A 22,443-nucleotide genomic window follows, 5' to 3' on the forward strand; every position below is an offset into this window, starting at 1 on the left:
ATTTATCAAAATTTTGAAGATAGATTGCAAACAACATTTTTTGCTACAAATAACAACTTAATATGTTGAAATTTATGTTATTATAGCCAAGTCTAAGGCTTGAGACTATGCTTTCAAATGATGCCTATCGAGCTTAAATCGGTTATGTTTTCGTTGAGATACAGCTCTTTGAAGTTTATTAGGTGAACCATAGTTGATGAATTTTCAGCAGTCCAATTTTGCTGACTTTCACGCATTTACGATGCTGCCAAAAATCGAAAACAAAACAGATCAATCTCAAATTTTGAGAAATCATCACCTAATGATATAGAAGTCTTAAGAAAATATTAACAAGCGATTTTGAGAACATGAATTTTTGAGGTTTTGTCCGGCCATGCGCCACTGTGCTACGGCTAGACGCACACGTTGACGCTAAGCTGCCCATTGCATCTATTTCGCTCAATAGGCCTTTTCATATGACAGATCCGTCTATGCATTTGTTTACATTGGTGGAGGACCGGTGCTAACACGGGCCTGTCATTTTCATAGAAGAACTGTCAAAGAGCTTCCGGATCAGCTGATTTGAAACGTCATGTGAAAAGGCCTATGAACGCATCTGTGCTGTTAACTTTCTCTCCGACCCTTACTTCAATCTCTGCCTAGCTCAAAGCAAACTGGAAAGAAGAGATAACCTCTCTGGAACTGATGTTCTCAATTCTGTATCTGAATACATGTACGAAATAAGACAAATTATATCTTGCGTTTATTGTAACAACGGCGTATCTGCAGTGATCGATTTCCCTTCGTTGATTTATTGTTGGATTGTTACGCCAAATTCAGTCGATTTTCGTAAGATTTTACAATGATGAAAACTCCTACTTAAAATACTAATAACAATCAGAAACAAAAAAAATAACAGTAGCATGAAAAAAATTTACGAAAAGAATTCAGGCACCCCAGATACGCTGTTATTATACTAAACGCGAGATACCATTTAGAACTCTTGGTTTAGCCTTTTTTTTTCGAAGCCATATTACGAACGGTACCGAACATGAAATCTCCTACTGCACTAAACGCACCCCACTTTAGACATGCTAGAAAACGGTACAATCTTTCGCCGCAACAAGCTTAAACTTGTAGCCATTTCTTCTCTCAGTTTAAGTTCAACCCGCGGAGGAATGTGCTGGTGAAGTGCAGTGAATCATTTTCTAAGATTCCTACATATTTCTTTTGTTTAGAAACCCACTAATGAGTATTGGTGACCGACCCATCCATCCTTTGGAATGGTTGAATGGCACTTACTTATATTTTCGAATCCCTATCAGCCAGTGAAGTGTGACTCGCCGCAGTGACCGACCGTAAATTGATTGAATTAATTTGCTCTCATTGAAACTCTCTTGCTCATCGGCTTCGATGATGGTGGGTAAGTTTGACGACGTTTGTCTAGCTGCTTGGTTGACTCAATCAGTCCAAAACGCTTAAGCCAATCGAACGCGACGCAAGTCTTTTTGTTTCAGTTCGAGTTGAGCGACCAATCCTTTAAATTGGAAAGTAAGTTTTCAAAGTGACATATTCTACGGGAAAACAGAAAGAGGGATTGAGTGTGTGCTTATCAAGTGATTGAACCACCTGCAAAAGGATCGTGTAATCTGTACGATTGATACTTATCTTTGAATTCGAACCGAGTGAGTTGCATCGATGAAGAGTGGTGATTGCGTCTCGGGCAAATGTCAATTGTTTGCGATATTAGAACGACAATAGACGCTGATCAGTGAGTTGAAGGTGTGGTGTTTTCAAACTGATATCCTTCCGATCGTGAGTGAGGAAGCAGGAATGATATCAATAAGTTTGCGGTTCTGAATCGACCTGTATCAGTTTTGGATGATGGATGTGTGCAAAACAAACGATATTGCCTTGAAAATAATTGTTGTATTGAAACTGATCATGCAAAGTGTATTTAGCACGAAATGATCTATTAACATGCAAATTAAAGTACAACGTGCATATGACAAATTCTGTGGTCTTATCAAAGGGATCGATGTCCAGTACGATTCACGATAGATGATTGCAAACATGAAAGCAGTGAAACTGCTTTTAGAACACAGCTTCGAATGAGGATCTGTCCCAATTGGATTGTAAGGTCAAGAAGGATCATTATATGGAAGTGAATTATGTTGGGGCAGGAGTTTTGTTATCTGATCAATGCAATTTAGTTTTCCTTCCAGTTGTCGGGTTTCCTCCGTCAGAACCATTGTGTACGAAAAGCGAAATTTTTCCAGCAGTGATGTTCAAAAAAACAAAAGCGCGACTACTGAAGTATTAATATGATTGAATTCGCCTTTGGATTCAATAAGCTGTTTCTAATTCATCAAACAGAAAAGTAATCTAATCGCTATTTACAAAGGGAAGTCACATGCAGCTTTCATGAATGATTATCAACTGATAAGGATGTATGGAGCAATAGAAACATATTTCAAGAGTATTTCATAAGTTGTAAAAACGTTCATAATTTACTATACTTCTTCTTCTTGGCATTACGTCCTCACTGGGACAGAGCCTGATTCTTAGCTTAGTGTTCTTATGAGCACTTCCACTGTTATTAACTTTAGAGCTTTCTTTGCTCAAAGTTGCCATTACCGCATTCGTATATCGTGTGGCAGGTACGATGATACTCTATGCCCAGGGAAGTCAAGGAAATTTCCATTACGAAAAGATCCTGGACCGACCGGGAATCGAACCCAGACACCTTCAGCATGGTTTTGCCTTGTTGTCGCGGACTCTAACCATTCTGCTATATACGACTGTATTGATGTATTTTATTCATACTGGCGTCACGGCCCAAATGAGGCAGAGTCTGTTTATAAGTGTTGCAATAAACTAAAAAGCGTTTTACTAATTTTATGCATTTCCTAAAAAAAAAGATTTCACGAAATATTTGTACATATTTCCATTAACGTTCCTCGCACAAGATCGAAATTGTATAATATTAGTACAGTGGGGGACAAGCACAAAATCCGTACATTTCATATAATAGTAGGCGTTTTGTATGAAGTGGTTGGATTTCAATTCATTTCTTAGGTGAACGGATTTCAGTCCCACACGGTATAGAAGAAATTGATCATTTGCGCATAATGGTTTCGTAGAAAACAGTGGGGTCCAAACATTGCTGCATGGATGCTAAATGCATGATTTGTGGAGGTTATTTTCACGCTGAGGACGTCTGTCCTGTAAATGAGATTCCAAAATCTTTGTACGAGCAAATTGTGGGGGCGAACATAAGGCTTACTTATGGTTTTGTCCTTTACTCAAACGAAATGAAGAGTCCAGTGCCAGGCAGATGAGCAGGAGCGTTCATCATACCTGCGATTCTGTAGATAGAATCTGAAAAAGTATTTATTCTTCAATTGATTGCTAGATTAACAATCACTTCCTCTATCGTGCAAATTAAGATCATGTTCAAGTTTAACCTATTTTTTCTAAAGTTTTCTTTTTTAGTATCATTCTAAACATTACATTCATTTCATATATCTAGATGTTTTGTGCTGTTAACACTGTTATCTTTATTCAATAAAAAATAATTTAGCTACTAATTGCATTTTGATAACAATGTATAACATTTCATTTGCCGTTCAGAAATTTTAGTGATGAATTAAATTGACCTGCAACAATTTTTGTATAAAATAATTGATAATTTCAATTAAAACTAGTGGTCCCAACAAATGACGTCCTGTCATAGAGTAGGCTGTTGAAAAATGGCATGCTATTTCCCATACAAAATAACAGATTAGTTTTTTTCCCAACAAATGACGTCCTGTCATAGAGTAGGATGTTGAAAAATGGCATGCTATTTCCCATACAAAATAACAGATTAGTTTTTTGACTATTCTGGAGGCTATTCTAAACTTTTTCTCACGCACTAACACTGTGAATTATGTGAATCTGTTGACTAGTTTCAAGCCATTTCGTGACATACAAACAGCCTTTCATTTTTATTGAGATAGATTTTCTCTTTATTTGAACATAAGATATTTTATGCAGACTCATCTTTTATCGTTTGATTTTTCAACATTTAACATTAAAAATAAAACAAATTCGGATTTTCATCATCAAATTTGGATTATTTGTATTTGTATTTAAGTGACAAATAGATTCTAATAATAAGAAGCTAAGGATGCTGTTGAGCATGAGCATGATTGACCGCCCGCAGATGCTACTCCGTTATTGCAAGAACAGCTGTACTTACACAGGGAACCAACAGACGCTACTCGAGATCAGTAGCATCCTCAATGTGCAAGTACTGGTGCTCTCATTATTATAACAAACAATAACGGCTGCGTCCGAATGCAGGTCAATTTGGGGATGGGAGGGAAATGTTGACGTGTTACTTGCTTTATGGAAGCCGAGGAGTCCTCTGCACTTCCACATGTAAACACTGGGATTTTGGATATGGGGGAGGGATTCGTTTTGGTAAACGATAAATATATAATTTGAAATGAATGCGCCTAACCGGATTCGCGATATTTCTCGATAAACGCATTGAACGTCGAACAAGTGTTCGTCACTCGCTCCCATAGGAGCAAGCGACAAGATCAAAGGATCAAACACTACTAACGCTTTCCGCGACACTATTCCACCATGCTACGCGAACGGCGTGCAACACGGTTGATCCTACCCTCATCACCCGCCCCCGTAGGAGCAAGCGTCAAGGTCAAAGGGTCAAACAAAACTTAATAAGCTAAGGATGCTGTTCCGCTCAAGAAGTGTAAAAATTTCTGCGGAAGGAATGGTCAAGAAATTTTTCACAGTGAGCTCCAATGGAAATGACATTTCTTTTCAACTGCGTACTGCGGTAAAAATACGCATCGAGATAGACGATAACTTATCTGTTGAACTCTGCTCTGTTACACTCATTTGAGTCACTACTTACTAATTTAATGCTCGGTTTTATCACGGTTTTTATTACTATTACATAACACTCTTTGTTAATGTTGTAATTCAAGTGTAAATTTGTCTCAGAGTGTTAAAAATTCATTTTATTTGATTTTTTAACACATCCTGCATTTGTAAAAGGAAATCAATTTAGTTTATTGGCTTTACAGAAAACAGTTTTGCAGAGTTCTGTGGTCATTTGCTTTAACACTCGTCCGCTTATGACATTCTCCACTTACACGGACGACTAAGGTTCATAATCAGTTGGAACGCTAAATTCAACCCACAATATTTCGGCTATCCTAAGCCCGATTTACAATATTATGGCACCTATAGAAGTGTATGGGCTTCTAGATTCATGTTAAATGTTTTATATTATTTCAGGATCTATTGTTTGATTTGTTGTACTTAAAATACCGTCCTAAGAAATATCGAAATTTTGCGATTTTACGCATACAACTTGAAGTTTATCGCGATAACCTTTAGATTTTTTACAAGCATGATGATCGTATGGATAAAATCAAACAATTAGCATTTAGTTATTGATTGTAAGCCATTTAAGGAACTACAGTGTATTCACAAAACTACATAGAATACAGAGAATATACATTTTTAACTATTAGGGTGTCGGTACCAATGGTTGTAATATACCAGTAGATTGGACTATGGAATAAAACGTACATTTTTCGATAAAAACATGTGATATTTTTTGTGGATAGATCGCTTCTAGCTTAGTCGATTTGCTAAATTTTGAGCTTTTTATTTTATCAAAAAATCATATAAATAATTAAGTTGACCCAAAAAAAATTTGCTCCCATGCACCAATAGTTGCCGTCGTGTTCCAGTAGTGGATCAACAGATGGAAGCCGTTTTTAAAATGGATGTATAAAAATGAAGAAAAGTTCCAGAGATGATCTTTATGATGGAAGATATTATTTGCTTTTCCAAGGGAAATATGTTAAACATATATAAAAATATACCATTTCTTTTAAAACTCCTTGTATCATTCCCGAACGTCTGCTACTGAAGCACTAGCGCAACTACTGGAACACGTGTACCAATAGTGGCTCAAGCGATTATATGTTAAAAAAAAACAAATAGTTCTATCACTCTTTTTACATTTTTTCCATAGTAGAGGTTGAAATCTTTCTGTTGACTTCAAAAGATCTCTGTTAAGGCTTTTTGTAATTTTGTTATGATTTTTTATAGCTTGGGTAGTCCACTAATGGCACCGGAACTCTACTTGAAATTTATCGCGATGGAAATTACTGTGAACGTCATTCATAGTATGACTGAATGACACATGATGTAAATGATAAAACGACACAAAAATATCCTTGAAGAAGTATTGAACAAAAATGTAATTTTGCACGTTAATGGACACGAAAACGATGGCACTTTAATCGGCATTTCCCGAATCAGACGCTATGGTATTTGAAAAGTGACATAAATTCACGTCATTCGACTCGCTTCTTTTATGTGTATCCAAACATGATTTTTTCGGAGTGTGTACAATATTTTCACAAAATTGTAAATAATACAAAAAATATGCACTTTTTCTAATGTACTTTTGATGATAAATTTCAAGCAAGAGTAGAAAATTTGTTTCATGTATTCTACGCAGTTTAATTAATATATTGTAGTTCATTAAATGTCTAACAATCAAAACCTCAGTGCTGAATCCATACAATCGAATCATCATTCCACCAAAAAATTTAGTGCTAAAAATCAAACAATAAATTCTAAAATATTTTCAAAAATTTCGCATGAATCTAAAAGCCCATACATTTGTATGCCAAAATTGTGTACCGTTTTGACTCATATTCCGAACACTTAAGGCCAACAGTGACTTTAAATGACTCTTGAGCCACTATTGGTACACGTGTTCCAGTAGTAGATGTTAAAAAATAAGACAATTTAAAAAAAAAAGACAATATACACCGTCTTCAGCCAAAGGCTGCACAGACTGAACAATCACTAACATTAGGCAACGGACAACACATAACACCCAGTAGCCCAGTGATGAATTTTTCGTTTGACGAAAAGTTTCCACCGACTGGAGTGGGAATCGAACCCACACCCCGTGACACAATACGCCTAAACGACTGACGCCGCTAATCGCACGGCCACGAAGCCCACGTTCGGTAATGATACAAGGAATTTTAAACAAAATGGTAAATTTTTACACAGGTTTAACATTTTTCCCTCGAAACAGCAACTAATATCTTTCGAATGAAGCATAAAGATCATCTCTGGGACTTTTCTTAATTTTTATAAATCCATTTTAAAAACTGGTTCCATCTGTTGATCCACTACTGGAACACGACGGCAACTATTGGTGCAAGGGAGCAATTTTTTTGCGTTAATTTAATTATTTATATGACTTTTTGATAAAATAAAAAGCTGAAATTTGGCAAATCGACTAAACTAGAGGCGATCTATCCACCAAAAATAACACATGTCGTTTTTATCGAAAAATGTACGTTTTATTCCATAGTCCAATCTACTGGTGCATTACAACCATTGGTACCGGCACCCTAGCTGTGTGGTGTGCTGATAAAAATATTTGTTCAAACTTGTTTAGTATTGTTTTTACGTAAAAGTATGGAACAACATTTTGATTCAAATGCCAAACACAGCACAGTGGACTTTTCTGCAAAATAATGTCTTTAAATTCAATATCTCTAGATGCCGCTGGAATAAAATCGATCTTTTTACCGCAAAAGAAAGGTTTTTTCATAGGCTAAACGATAAAGAGGTGAGAATTCACTGCACGTTATTTTTCGTACGGTTTTGACCTATCAGAGGTCATTTTACCCTATTTTAATTGAAAATGATATATTCATAATTCAATATCTCTGGATTCCGCTGGAATAAAATCGTTCTTTTTATCGCAAAAGAAAGATTCTTTCATAGGCTAAACGATAGTGACGTGAAAATTCACTGCACGTTATTTTTTCGTACGGTTTTGATCTATTAAAGGCCATTTTACCCTATTTTTATTGGAAATGATATATTCATAATTCAATATCTCTGGATTCCGCTGGAATAAAATTGATCTTATTATCGCAAAAGAAAGATTTTCTCACAGGCTAGACGATAGTGAGGTGAGAATGCACTGCACGTTATTTTTCGTACGGTTTTGACCTATCAGAGGTCATTTTACCCTATTTTCATTGGAAATGATATATTCATAATTCAATATCTCTGGATTCCGCTGGAATAAAATCGATCTTTTTATCGCAAAAGAAAGATTTTTTCATAGGCTAAACGATAAAGAGGTGAGAATTCACTGCACGTGTTTTCTTCGTACGGTTTTGACCTATTAAAGGTCATTTTACCCTATTTTCAATGGAAATGATATATTCATAATTCAATATCTCCCCAACTAACAATTCAGAGCCACAAACAAGCATGCATGTTTAATTATTGTTCAATAATGGTAATGGCAGCTGAATAAAAAATTTGCTTTATAAAGAGCTGAGAAGGTGCTTTTTTAACACAAACTTAGATCAATGTTCAACGTTATGCATTAGAATGAACAAAAGTTGAATCGCCACTTATTAAACGTTTCCAAAGATTCTCATTCGACTAGTCAAGATTGTTCTACAAATGAGCTGAACAAAACATGTTTCCCCCAATTAAAAAGCCAATATTCCACTAAACAAATGTATATGTATAAAAGGATATTCAGAAGACGAACTAACGTTTTACTTGCGTCGCACTTCAGCTATTCCCACATGATTAACATAAGCATGAATAAGAGCTGAATAAGTATCTTATTAAATCCTAATTCAGCTTCAGTATATTATAAGAACAGTTGATCCAATAGAGGCCAAAATGACGATTAATAAACACATTGTTCAGCAATAAATAAGCCTTGTAAAAGCGATCACACTATAGCTAAATTTCATAAAATGGACAAAATATCCGAAATTCGTGTTGAATTCCGAATGCATTTCAAAGCTCATAAATTATGCTTCCTTAAAACTTTTGAAATAGCTGTTCAGAAAATAAACATGGTCAGTCTCCAGAAATGCAGAATTATTGTGAAAAACAAAAATAAACATTTAAGCTCAGTATTCCGAGTAGGAGCAAAGTACTGACAAACAAAGCATGATATTGACTTGATTAACATAAGAGATAAAATATCTGAAGACAATATCAAAATTTTGTTCCTGGAACTTCTGAACCTATGAAAAATTTGATGTACGCAGATCTAATGAATAGCTCGCAGCTATTGGTAAAATCTTGCAGAATCTAAATATGACATGCCAATTTTGTTCTAGTAGTTTATTTTAGACATCATTTCCAGATATTTTATATCATATATCTATCAAGTTAATATCACTTTTAGCTATCCATATTATATTTTCTATTGCTTAGCTTTTTTCACCTGCTCGGGATGTTTTTCCGTACAAGAAAAATGAAAATTTCTTTGACAGAATTGATTAAATAAATTTCTATAGCCAGCTACATTTGAAATGACATTTCTTCACATAATAAATCACTACTGCGCTCTAAGAAAAATGATTTACTTGGCCATTTCCGAAAATAAAAATCGCATCAAGATATTCGAATATTTTTCTATTCAGGTGGGTTCTGAGGACCTACCCTTCAAATGATTCAAATATATTCATACAGAGAACTTTTACTTCAATACATATGTAATAGGTTTATGAAAAATACAAATAAAAAAATAATCAAACTATAATTTATAAAATTATTTAAGTTAATTAATCAGTTTTGAACAAACTAAAACTTATTATGAAATTATATTAATCATTTCAGACTGTTTTTACTTTGTGTAAATAAACATTATTTTGACCAACATCGACAAAAATTTTCTCACTGTGCGCTAAAAATAGCCGACTGAACTCAGCTTGGATCAGCATCAAACAGCAGCTGAATAATATGCTTGTTCAGTTATAGATTAGCGTACCATGTGTTGATTAGACGTTGTCGAATAGAAGCTCGAACATGGTCAATATTCAGCTATGAGAAGTTTATATTTTGCACTGGACGGTATAATCATCAATTCTAGGATGGCGCAGATGGCAAGGCATACCGCTGACGATTGGAAGGTCTCGAGTTCGAATCCAGTATACAGGCGATTTTTAAATAAGATTGTTTTACTATCATAATAATAGTGCACATTACATTTATAAAGTGCCTAGAAAAAATATTTTTTTGTTTTTATTAGTCTTTAATTATTTTTAGACCAGCCGTATAAAAGCAGAACTAAATGCTTGTAAAACGTTTTTAAAGCTGAAAAATATAGTTGGTATTCAACGACATGCTTTAAAGTTTCTCCAAATTTGTGTGAACAATGCTTTAACAAAGGTTGGCCATTATTAAAATGTTATAAAACATGATGCTGGATAAAACTGCCATAATGGTGTTTGTTAAATGAGTGAATGTTAGTTGGGTCTGGATTCCGCTGGAATAAAATCGAATAACGTGCAGTGCATTCTCACCTCACTATCGTTTAGCTTATGAAAAAATCTTTCTTTTTGCGGTAAAAAGATCGATTTTATTCCAGCGGAATCCAGAGATATTGGATTATGAATATATCATTTCCAATTAAAATAGGGTAAAACGACCTTTAATAGGTCAAAACCGTATGAAGAAATCACGTGCAGTGAATTCTCACCTCTTTATCGTTTAGCCTATGAAAAAATATTTCTTTTGCGGTAAAAAGACCGATTTTATTCCAGTGGAAACTAGAGATATTGAATTATGAATATTTCATTTCCATTGAAAATAGGGTAAAATGACCTTTAATAGGTCAAAACCGTACGAAAAATAATGTGCAGTGCATTCTCACCACACTATCGTTTTGCCCATGAAAAAATCTTTCTTTTGCGGTAAAAAGATCGATTTTATTCCAGCGGAATCCAGAGATATTGAATTATGAATATATCATTTCCATTGAAAATAGGGTAAAATGACTTTTAATAGGCCGAAACCGGACGAAGAAATAACGTGCAGTGAATTATCACGTCACTATCGTTAAGCTTATGAAACAATCTTTCCATTGCGATAAAGAGATCGATTTTATTCCAGCGGAATCCAGAGATATTGAATTATGAATATTTCATTTCCATTGAAAATAGGGTAAAATGACCTTTAATAGGACAAAACCGTACGAAAAAATTTCGTGCAGTAAATTTTCACGTCATTATCGTTTAGCCCATGAAAAAATCTTTCTTTTGCGGTAAAAAGATCGATTTTATTCCAGCGGCATCCAGAGATATTGATTTTCAAGACATTTTTTTGCAGAAAAGTCCACTGTGCACTGTGTTCATTCTGTCTCATATTCCAAACACCTCGATTTAAATTCCGAACAGCACGAATAAGTGGCATTCAAATGAAAAAAATCGCAATTAAATTTATCTGAGCTAGTTTAACTGGTCTCGCACTAAAGAATCATTACTACTCCCGAGGTATAAAATACATTGAAAGACTTCAAAATTGAATTTCAATTGACTGCCATTTCCTTGCAATTTGATGACATATTTCAATGAAACATTTCAACCAAATCGCCATACAAAAACCGAGTGTTCGGAATATGAGTCTGTTCAGAATTTGAGACAAAACGGTAAATAGGGCTTAGAATAGCAAAGATACTGTGGGTTGAATTTAGCGTTCCAAATGATTTTGGGGCTTAGTCCTCGGTGTGTTAATCTGTGCTATCGAACCAATCTTAAAAGAACAGTGACATCACCTTACTGGTAAAATTGAATGTGCATAAAAATATATATTCCAAATTAACATCAATTTTTCGATGATTCCTCCTTGCGTAATCTATGTCAATATGTTAAAAATGTGAAATAATAGATACATTCTTATCATGAGTACGAACTTTACCCAGACAACCAAGCCTGCAGGGTCAGCATATTACAACAGTCAATGAACTTTATGTATGGACTAGTTCCAAGAAAAATTCAAGAATGCACTATGAGTGCATTTTTAAAATGACATCTTGTTTTAAAATGAATTTTAAAACAAGATGTCATTAGAATCGTAATCTTATATTCTTTGAAGAGCACTCTCGAATTTTTTGCGGAAAAATCTGCAAACAATTCAAAATCAAAGAAACAGTCATTCAAGTCATCTTGCAAAAGTTTAGGTTCACCCCTCAGTATGATGCAAATCGTGCAAAATTTGGGTTCACCTGAGCCGCACGCACATCATTTTTGTCAATATCTCTGCCATTTTTTAACTGATTTCAATAGTGTATAGCTTTTTCAAACGCAAGTAATGGCGCGACATGATTGGTTTAAGATTTCACAGAATTTTCATGTTTTAAGTAAGTTCAGGTGAACCCAAACTTTTGCACGATGACTTGAATGACTGTTTCATTGATTTTGAATAGTTTTCAAATTTTTCCGCAAAATTTCGAGAGTGCTCTTTAAAGAATATAAGATAACGATTCTAATGACATCTTGTTTTAAAATTAATTTTAAAACAAGATGTCATTTTAAAAAATGGACTCATAGTGCATTTTTTAATCTTTCTTGGAACTAGCCCATATATAAAGTTAATTGGCTGTTGTAATATGCTGACCCTGCAGGTTCGCTTTTGTATCATTTCGTTTTAAAATTCCACTCCGCAGTAACACCAAAACCTTTTTGCATATGACATAAATTATAGGCTGTCATTTTATTTTTATATTGACTAGATACCTGATCCATCTGAGAAAAATAAAATGAATTTTTGCAAGCCAGGAATCTTATTTTTTATAAATTGCACGCAGCTCGATATGAATAAACGAACTGCAACGTGATTATGTTTAGCAAATTCTGCAATGGCCATGAAACTTGTAAATTCTAATCCAGAAGATTTATCTTTGTAATAAATAGAGGGATGGATTGTGCACTGTGCATTTGCCCAGTGAAAAACCTGAATGGCATCTTGTACAACGAAAGAAAAAAAATCTGAACAATCACTTATTATTATGCACTTATTTATTTTAAGTTGTTTTCCAAATATTTCAAATAGCTTTCTTGCTGTTCAGCAATAAAATTATGCGGCGATAGCTCGTATAGTTTATCTACTAAAGTGTCAACAAAATCCTGTGTATCTAATTAAACCAGTTCCATAACACAACGATCTGCTTGGCGCCATTGTTCGAATTGCAAGGATTCAATATGATTGTTACTAAGAAGTGTAATTAGTTCCAAAATCAATGTTTCTTTACCCGGGCAGTGATCGCAATTGTGTAACCAACAGTTTTCTTCGGGGTTCTGACAAAGAATTTTTAAAAATAGATCTTGATAAGAATGAATACTACTTTGAAGCATTTTTTTACATTTAAGAGTTTGGAAAATCAGTTTGACATTTTTATGATAAACACAAACACGAACAGTATGCGTACCTTTTGTACCGGCTAAGATACCGTGTTGATTCATATTACGGACAGCTTCAAATTCCGGACACTCTACTTTGTATGGGAAACATTTCACGCGAAATGTTTCAATTTTTGCTGTTCAAAAGTTCTCAATTTCAAGGCTCGTTTTAGTAAACTTTTTCCATAAATATCTTTGATAATTTATAATGCCCAACTACCTTAGATGTCTCTTTGGTAGTTTAACGATTTCGATTGATGATTTGACTGTTCCATTAATGATTATCATGAGCTGTCCGGAATTCGATTCAAAGTGTCCGGAATATGAGGCAAAAGTGAGGAAGCGTCCGGAATAAGAATCATGAAAAGGCCACACATTTTTATTTATTTAAATTTATTGAAGTTGCGGAAGCGTATTCTTCGCCCTCAGTTCGAAAGTAAAGGGCTTCCGACGCTCGATAGAGCTAGGGAATTATACAGAATGATTTATTTTGTATGCTCTATGCTGGGTTATATTTCCCTGAGTCCTTAAGTGTCCGTAATATGAATCAAAACGGTACTATGTTTGGGCCGATTGCTAGCAAACATCGAGAACTCAATTTTAATTGAAGGAAATTGGTTTTTGAATATCGCGTATGCTTCTTGTAAATTACAAAGAACTAGTTTACGTTGTACGTAAACTTTACCATATAACATGCACGGCTTATCTCATCGCTTTTGTAGAACTGTCTGACCAGCGTAAGTGTTTCTTCAGCCAGAGATGCCCTAGTCAATTTTTTGACGGGTATTGACATAATAACCCCTTCCTTTTTATGGATTTCTTTTGCTTTTTCAGCAAAATGTGGAGAAACATCGAATTCCTTCCTAATCCTATATGTTGTCTAGTCTCTTGGAAATGTAGCAAGAATTTTAATTATTTTAAAATCACACAGCGGGCACAGCAAATTTAAAAAATGTTAATTTTAGCAATTTCGAAATCTTTCAATATTTAAAAAAGCATAAAATGCTTTACGCTTCCCAATTCTTTGGAACTGAAGAGACACTTGCTCTTTTGTAACTTACTTTCTCAGGCGACTTTATATTTTCGTAGCTTACCCTCTCAGGGGACACACTTTCTGTTAGCTACCCTCTCAGGGGACTTGATATTTTCTTAACTTACCCTCTCAGGGGACTCGCTTTTTTGTTACTCCTGTAAGGGGACTCGTTTTTTTTGTCGTTTACCCTCTCAGGGGACTCTTTTCCTATTGGCTACCCTCTCATGGGACTGAATTTTCTAGCTCACATGCTTTTTTGTATATTACCCTCTCAGGGAACTTGATATTTTCGTAGCTTACCTTCTCTGGAGACTTTTTTTCTATTAGCTACCCTCTCAGGGAACTCGCTTTTCTGGCTCACTTGCTCTTTTGCAACTTACCCTCTCAGGGGACTTGATATTTTCATTACTTACCCTATCAGGGGACTTTTTTGTCGTTTCCTCAGTCTCACGCGAATAGTACTTCGCACAAACGTTTAACCTTGACTTGACATGTACCGATCTCTCAACCATCACTGGCCTTCTCAATAGCTGGACAGTTGGAAAATCTTTCGTTCAGGACCGGGCTGTTAAATGTCATGAATTTCACGCGACTTTGACAATTGAATATTGCTAATATCATCGATCCCCGCGCAAAAGTCATCGGAAAAGCATTTTTCCCGTGACCTTTTCCAAACTACTAGGGAAGGTGTACCGGTATTCGCCATGTACCAGTTATTCGCCACCCCAAATTATATACCGTTTTACGACATATATGGTTGCCAATTGTTAAGTGTTCGCTAAATTGCTCTAAGATGATACGGAAACATTCTTGGAAACCGCAAAAATTTCTCAGAAAATATTAGAAAAAAAAAAATCATTTCCCTTAAAATTTTAGCTCCTTTGCACCTTTTTTTCGCCACCTATTCCTGTTTCGCCACCCTCCATAAGAAATCAACGTAAGTGGCGAATTCAGGAACCGAAATTAAAATCGTGGCGAATACTGGTACAAGTGGTCCAGTATTCGCCACCACCATTTTCAATACAAAAACAAAGTTTCTGATTAGTTCTTATATTTTCCCCACTGAGCATGGATTGAAAGCTTTCGTTTGATGTATTGACAGTAACCAAAGGTCGTTTGAGTTATGTATAAACAATATTTTTCCTTAGGGTGGCCAAACTGGTACACCTACCCTATCAGTTGGCATTATTAGTTGATGTGATATTTCGCATAGGAGGGTTCTATGAGCATTTAACGGCACTGGTTCAGGGTACTACAGCAAGTGGGCGAGTATTTGCCATTCAATGGAAAAAGTGGAAATCACAAAGCGACTGGTCATAAAATTGTCCCTAACACATATAACATTAAAAATCTCAAACTCCGGATATAGAAAACTTCCATTCAGCACAACGAAGTAACCCCACTACAGAATATACTTTATTCAGTAATACTATGACAACTGTACTAGCCTGGATACCATTAAGCTGAATATAATCTACGACTTGACTTTGATTTGAATCCACGTTCCTGTTATCAGAGATTAATCCTTCTTTTAATCACATGCTATTCTTTAAGGACCAAGCGAGACCCAAAATCTCACTCGTAGAATAATGTTTTCGACTAAAAGCAACAAAATGTCATAGTTTTTCCAAATCACAATCGATTTTCGTAATATTTGGAGTGAAAGTCCCTTACTTGAAAAGTATTCGGACTATAATATTTATAACATTTGTTTTGAATTGAGCCAGCATTGGTTGCATAGTTAGCATTGTTCGAATTTTTCAAATTGAGTTCACCATAGTCCTTATCACGGATCTTATCAATTAGATACATAAACACATTTATTTTTCGGTGAGTCAAATCCCCGGTTTGATCATAAATATTCACGACAAAAAAAATCTACGTGATAAAATCTAAACATTACCATCTTATTCTATCTACTGCTTTATGACGTGAACGTAACCCTAGAAAGAAGAATATTTAGGACCTATGGCTATTTGAAACCCCACAAGCACTAGTCAGTTTGAAAACGTGCAAAAACTCTACCGAAACATTTCAAAGTATTGGATTTGGATTGAATTCAAACGATCAAACCAATCGTCCTTGATTATAATCAGATAACTGATCATTTCTTCTCTCATCTTCCAGAACAGTGAGAATATCAGCGGCTTGCCTTTGACCTTTGTTCACTAAACATCAACATAAATAACCGTATCACCTTCCACAAGGCAGACGCTTTAACGTAGATTACGCGTCCACTAGAGCAGGATGCTGCTCGCACATGCTTACAACGTTTTAGTAGGTTAAGCCCACCAGCAGCTATCGTGAGTACACACGATGGAGAACAACACGTCGATCGAAATCGACGCTTCAAAGGACGATTTTAAGCCGATTAGCAACTTAAGTTTCCGGAAAATCTCCTACGTCGTCAAAGGAAACGATGGAAAGGACAAACAGCTACTGCATGGGATAAACGGTTGCTTCCAATCTGGTCGTTTGACAGGAATTCTCGGTCCTTCCGGAGCAGGGAAGTCTACGCTGCTGAACATTCTAAGCGGATTCAAGTAAGTGACGAATTGAAACATTCCTTAGGATTCAATCTAAACATTTTACGTTTTTTTTTTCAGAATAAACAATGTCTCCGGAGAAATTCTCGTCAACGGAATCCTCATCAACAATAGCAAATACCGCAGGGAAGTAACGTACACTTCCCAGGACGTCAGCATGCTCGGCAACTTAACGGTACGGGAAAGCCTAGATTTTGCTGCAGAACTCAAGCTTCCGAAATCGGTCTCCTCTGCATCCAAATCGAAAACCGTCATCGATACCATCAAACTTCTGGGGCTGCAAAAGTGTGCCAACAACTCGGTGCATTCCATATCCGGTGGCGAGAAGAAGCGGCTCTCCATCGGACTGGAGCTGATCTCAAATCCGAAGATAATGTTCTTCGACGAGCCGACCAGTGGGTTGGACATTATCGCTGCCATGCAGGTGATTTCGCACCTAAAGGATCTGGCCCTGAGTGGCCGCTGTGTAGTCTGCGTGATCCACCAGCCAAGTTCCAGTATTCTGCAGATGTTCGACGATCTGATGGTGCTCTCGGAGGGAAGTTGCATTTTCAAGGGTCCTCTTGGTGAGTTGGTGTCTACGTTTAAGGCGAGCGGTTTCGAGTGTCCAAACTATTATAATCGAGCGGATTTTGCATTGGAAGTGGCGAGTTTGAAGCACGAAGGGAATTTGGTGGAGTTGATCGAAAAATGTAAGGAAGATTACGTGGTGGTTGGGAAAAACGTTAACGATAGTGTGAATAGTTGTGAAAAAGATTCGATGCTAGTTGGAAGTGATTGTGGGAGTTCGGATAGTTCGGAAAGTGCGGATAGGCAATATCCGGTGTCACAGTGGGATCAGTTTCTGATACTTACCAAACGGACAACTTTGTGCACGTTTAGGGATTTGCAGCTGATGAGGATGCGGATCTTGGCGCATCTTCTGGTGGGGCTGTTGATTGGCGTTGTGTTCTGGAAGGTGGGAAACGATGGCTCTAAAGTGCTGAGCAATGCATCCTGTTTGTTCTTCTTCCTGATATTCCTGTTCTTCGCCAACTCGATGCCACTGGTAATGACTTGTAGGTATTGTGCAATTTATTTTAGTTGAATACACATTTTAACCAACTTCGTTTATTTTAGTTCCTCTAGAGACTGCTGTGTTTATAAGAGAACGAATGAACAATTGGTATTCGTTGACTGCTTATTTCTTTTCAAAGCTGGTTGCTGACTTTCCATTTCTGGTACGTAATTACGTAATGTTTTTTTTTTTACATTCATTGCATAAATTGTGACAGTTACGCTTGTGAATCTAAAGTACTATATTCCAAGGATTATATGGTTAACTTTAGATAGACATTGAACTCAAATCAAGCTAGATCACAGATGTTTGATGTCTAAAAGACTTCTTGTAAGAACTGCTGTTCCTCAAGGCAGCATTTTGGGGCAAATAATATACAATATTTTCATATCTGACTTACTTCTGAGTTACCTCAGGGATGTGAAAAATCTTTGCTTGCGGATGCTACAGACCTCTCCGCCAAAGGACGAAGCCTGCGTGTCAGCTGTAGTAGATTGCATAAAAGTTCGGATATTATTTCTTCATACTTGCAAAAATGGAATATTTCTCCTAATGCTTCTCAACTAATAATATTCCCACATAAACCAACAGCTCTTTATTTGGAACCCTTCAAGTTGACATGTTGTCACGATATGAGGGTTCCAAAAAAATGGTCAGATGAAGTTTAGTATCTAGGGCTCATGCTAGATAAAAATTAACTTTCAAAAATCACATTGAGGGCATTCAAGCCAAATGTAACAAATATAAAAAAATGTCTGTATTCTCTTATTAAGAGAGTATACACTTTCAAACTGAAATTCAATGATAACCGAATTTTTTATTTCCATTTCAAGATTCTGGGTCCAACGCTGTTCCTAGTGAGCGCTTACTACATGACATCCCAACCGGTAGAACTAGAACGCTTGGTAATGCTCTGGGGCATCTGTATTCTTCTGTCATGGATAGCGCAGCTCACAGGACTACTCGCTGGAAGTTCACTGCCATTAGAGGTAAACCTACCTATTTATTCAAATCACCAGTTTACTATACTCAAGACACGTTTAACACTTCTAGCTCAGCGTATTCTGCGTGCCCTGCTCGGTCATCCCGATGCTCATCTTCTGTGGCTTCTTCGTGCGGTTCCGGGAGATGTTCAGCTTCCTGGTGCCGTTTACCTACGTGGGCTACTTTCGGTACGCCTTCGAGGGCTCCATGCAGGCCATCTACGGGTTTGGGCGCGAAAACATTCCGTGCGAGAAGTTTTGCTACTTTAGCAAGGTGAGCAAGTTTCTGGAGAGCTTCGACATGGAGGAAAACCGCTTCACGGTGGACGTGTGCGGACTGCTGGCGTGGATTGTGCTGCTGCATGGGGCGCTGTTTGTCAGTTTGGCATTCAGGTTGAAACGTAATCGGTAGATTGTTAAGGGGAGTTAAGGATTAGGTTAAGGTTTTTACGACACTTTTTTATTCAAAGGAAACTTTAGTATTTTTGAAATTGTTTGACCTCTATTGAATGTTGATGACGTCCAAATAGTATCATATTGCTGCTGAATACCATTATATATTTATTTATTTGGTTTTACATCAATTAGCTCGATAAAACCTCGCCAACAATATTTTGCCAATTCTCGGTTCATGGCCGCTTCTCTCCATCCTCGACTGCGACCCTCGCTCTCCAGATCCTGGTGTACCTGGTCAATCCACCCATCTCGCTGCGCCCCACACATTCTTGTTCTGCCCGGATTCGTAGCGAACACCTTCTTTACAGGGCTGTTGTCCGGCATTCTTGCAACATGCCCTGCCCAGCGTATGCTTCCAGCTTTTGCCACCTTCAGGATACTGGGTTCGCCGTAGAGTTGAGCGCCGAGCTCGTGGTTCATCCTATGTCGCCACACGCCGTTCTCCTGCACGCCGTCGACGATCGCACTTAGCACTTGACGTTCGCAGAGCCCAAGAGCTTGTAAGTCCTCCTCAAGCATAGTCCTGAATCTTTCTTGACCGCAATTTCTTCTAGAGCCCATATTAGGCATGACTGCCACTAATGATGTGCCGTCGTATTTCCCGACTAGCATTGTTGTCAGCCGTCAGCAAGGATCCGAAGTAGACGAACTCGTCCACCATTTCTAAGGTACCCCCGTCTATCATCGTGACACTGTTTCCTAAGCGATTCACCACCAGTCCGACCTTTGTTGCTTCGCATTTTAGACGGGTGAACAAATCTTCCACCGTTTCAATTTTTCTCCCAATAATATCCATGTCGCCCGCGAAGCAAATAAATTGTCCGAATCTCGTCCGAAAGTCCGGCTCTCCACATTTGTCGCCCTTCTTGTAGATAGGGCATAAAACGCCTTGCTTCCACTTCTCCGGTAGCTGTTCCGTTTCCCAGATTCTGACTATCAGCCGATGCAGACAAGCGACCAACCTGTCCGGGCCCATCTTGATGCATTCGGCTCCGATACCATCCTTGCCAGCGGCCTTGTTGTTCTTGAGCTGTTGAATGGCATCCTTAACTTCCCCCATCGTGGGAGCTGATTGGTTTCCACTGTTCGCTGTGCTGACGTAGCTATCGCCTCCGCTGTCCTGACCTTCTGTGCCTATGTTCTCTGCGCCATTCAGGTGTTCATCGTAGTGCTACTTCCACCTTTAGATCACCTCGCGTCCGTCCGTTAACGATCAACGCTCCGTCATCGTAATCATCGTCATAATCGAAACTTGAAAAGCAGTTTTTCTGTTCAAAACTAAAAATTATTCGATGAAAATGTGTTCACTGTGTTACGGTAGGGGAACAGAATACAGTGAACACATTTTCTTGTAAATTTTCTTGATTTTGTACGAAAAAACTGCTTTTGAAAATTACGCGTTTCTTGAGAACGGTACAGCAAGTCCATCTCTTGGCATTCCACTTCTTCCAGGCGGCGCTTTTTGTCCCGGAATAGGCGCGTTTGCTGTTTCCGCTTCAGTCTGTATCGTTCCACGTTTTGCCGCGTACCATGCTGCAACATTACAGCCCGCGCTGCTTTCTTCTTCTCGTCGAACCAATCGTTTCTTGCAGTGCTGGGAATGGTAATAATAGTAGGCTTGAATTTCGCGAAAATCACGTGGTTCTCTCACTACAGTAGTTTAAAATCGTGAATCTCATCAAGTAGCCTATATTGGGTACATGAATTTCTCTAAATCAGTAGTGTCATTGAAGGCTCTAAATGCGGGAAATGCAGCGGGAAATAGAACATTTTTCTACAGTAATTTTGGGTTGCCCTTAGCAACGGGAGTTTTGCAATTTTCAAGGCTTTTTGCCTACAGCAGCGATGGGAGTGAGTTTCACTGGCTTCGCTGACTGTGATTGGCTTTGTTTGACTACTGTAAAGTGAGTTTCAGATTTTTTCCCAACCCTGGTTTCTTGATCTCCGTTCCACACATCCGACAATGCTTTCGGCAGCATCGTTAATGGCTGCTTTGGCTGTCCTCCAGCAGTCTTCAAGAGGGGCTGCTGAATACCAAACTAAGGTACATCCTACAAGAAATTTTCAATACTAACCACCTGAATGAAATATTAAAAAGCCTTAAATCAATCGTGGGCGAATGCGAAAAGATATTCTAGGATGGACTACCAACTGGTGAGCTTGTTCCATGCCAATAATAACACAGTAGTGGCAAGGTTAAGTTTTTGTAATTTTAATACAAACTATGGATGGTTCGTCACAAAAGAGTCGGCATAAACTATTATTGCTAATTAATATAATTTTAGAACATTTTCTTATCCATGGATCACATGGTGATTATGGAGCGCAGGGGTTTTCTCGGTCTCTAGAAGCAACAATCATTTCACACTAACATTTCTTCCCCATGCCAATTGACTGTAAATAACATCGTAGCTGTAAAAATGTGCACTTCGAGAATAAGCGGAGTCCCATTCCTCATACATTTGGATCGAAGGGCAATTCTCACCAGTTCCGATCAATCATGGAGCACCAATTATTGACATGTTCAGTCAGTCTATCTGCTCCATCTCTTTACACTTTGTGCATGTTGCATGAGGAATTTAAAATTTCAAAATCGATGAAAACCATCGATTAACATCATTTCTATTTATAACGGGAATAGCAAAAAAGTGAACTATAATATTACGAAATTGAATCAATGCTATCTAAAACCGTGAGACTAGGACACATAACAGAATGTTTCACATTGAGTAATGAGAACTATGTTAAACTTCTGTATTCTGAAATTGTATTCGTTAGGTTTTCTAGATCTCCTTTCTTCCACAAAAGAGTGAAGTAAAATTTGGATGTTCCATTAAAGATGGTACCTTTCGTGAAATTATGGCACAAACTCTTCTGGAAATATTTCCATGGAAAAGATCGAAAATTTCTTAGAAATTACTCTACGATACTTACTAAAATTCCTCCGGTTATTACTATGTACACATAAAAGCCGTGGTATGTCGTCATGTATGTCTATCTGTCTGATACTCTGTCTGTGAAGCTTCGCAAACTAGGTAGCAAACAACCTTGCATACAAGTTAAAGATGGGTGGTATACCTGTAGGCGAAAGTTAATACATATGGATAGA

At 37.2% G+C, this 22,443-nt stretch overlaps 1 protein-coding gene across 3 annotated transcripts; it reads left to right on the forward strand.

Moving 5' to 3' along the window:
* The first annotated feature begins 1,126 nt into the window (after window positions 1-1,126).
* LOC5570852 (ATP-binding cassette sub-family G member 1) lies at window positions 1,127-19,369 on the forward strand. 3 transcript variants are annotated; one of them, XM_001653307.2, is made up of 6 exons: window positions 1,127-1,402; window positions 16,420-16,835; window positions 16,899-17,896; window positions 17,958-18,058; window positions 18,729-18,884; window positions 18,949-19,369. In XM_001653307.2, exons 2-6 carry the CDS (start codon window positions 16,609-16,611, stop codon window positions 19,288-19,290), a joined length of 1,824 nt encoding a protein of 607 aa, XP_001653357.2. In that variant the 5' UTR covers window positions 1,127-1,402; window positions 16,420-16,608; the 3' UTR covers window positions 19,291-19,369. The 3 variants fall into 3 exon arrangements, with proteins under 3 accessions (XP_001653357.2, XP_021703799.1, XP_021703797.1); XM_021848107.1 differs by having other exon boundaries at window positions 1,127-1,398; XM_021848105.1 differs by lacking the exon at window positions 1,127-1,402 and adding an exon at window positions 1,438-1,530.
* Window positions 19,370-22,443: the final 3,074 nt, after the last annotated feature.

Source organism: Aedes aegypti, chromosome 2, assembly GCF_002204515.2.
Source record: "Aedes aegypti strain LVP_AGWG chromosome 2, AaegL5.0 Primary Assembly, whole genome shotgun sequence".
Taxonomy (NCBI): Eukaryota; Metazoa; Arthropoda; class Insecta; order Diptera; family Culicidae; genus Aedes; species Aedes aegypti.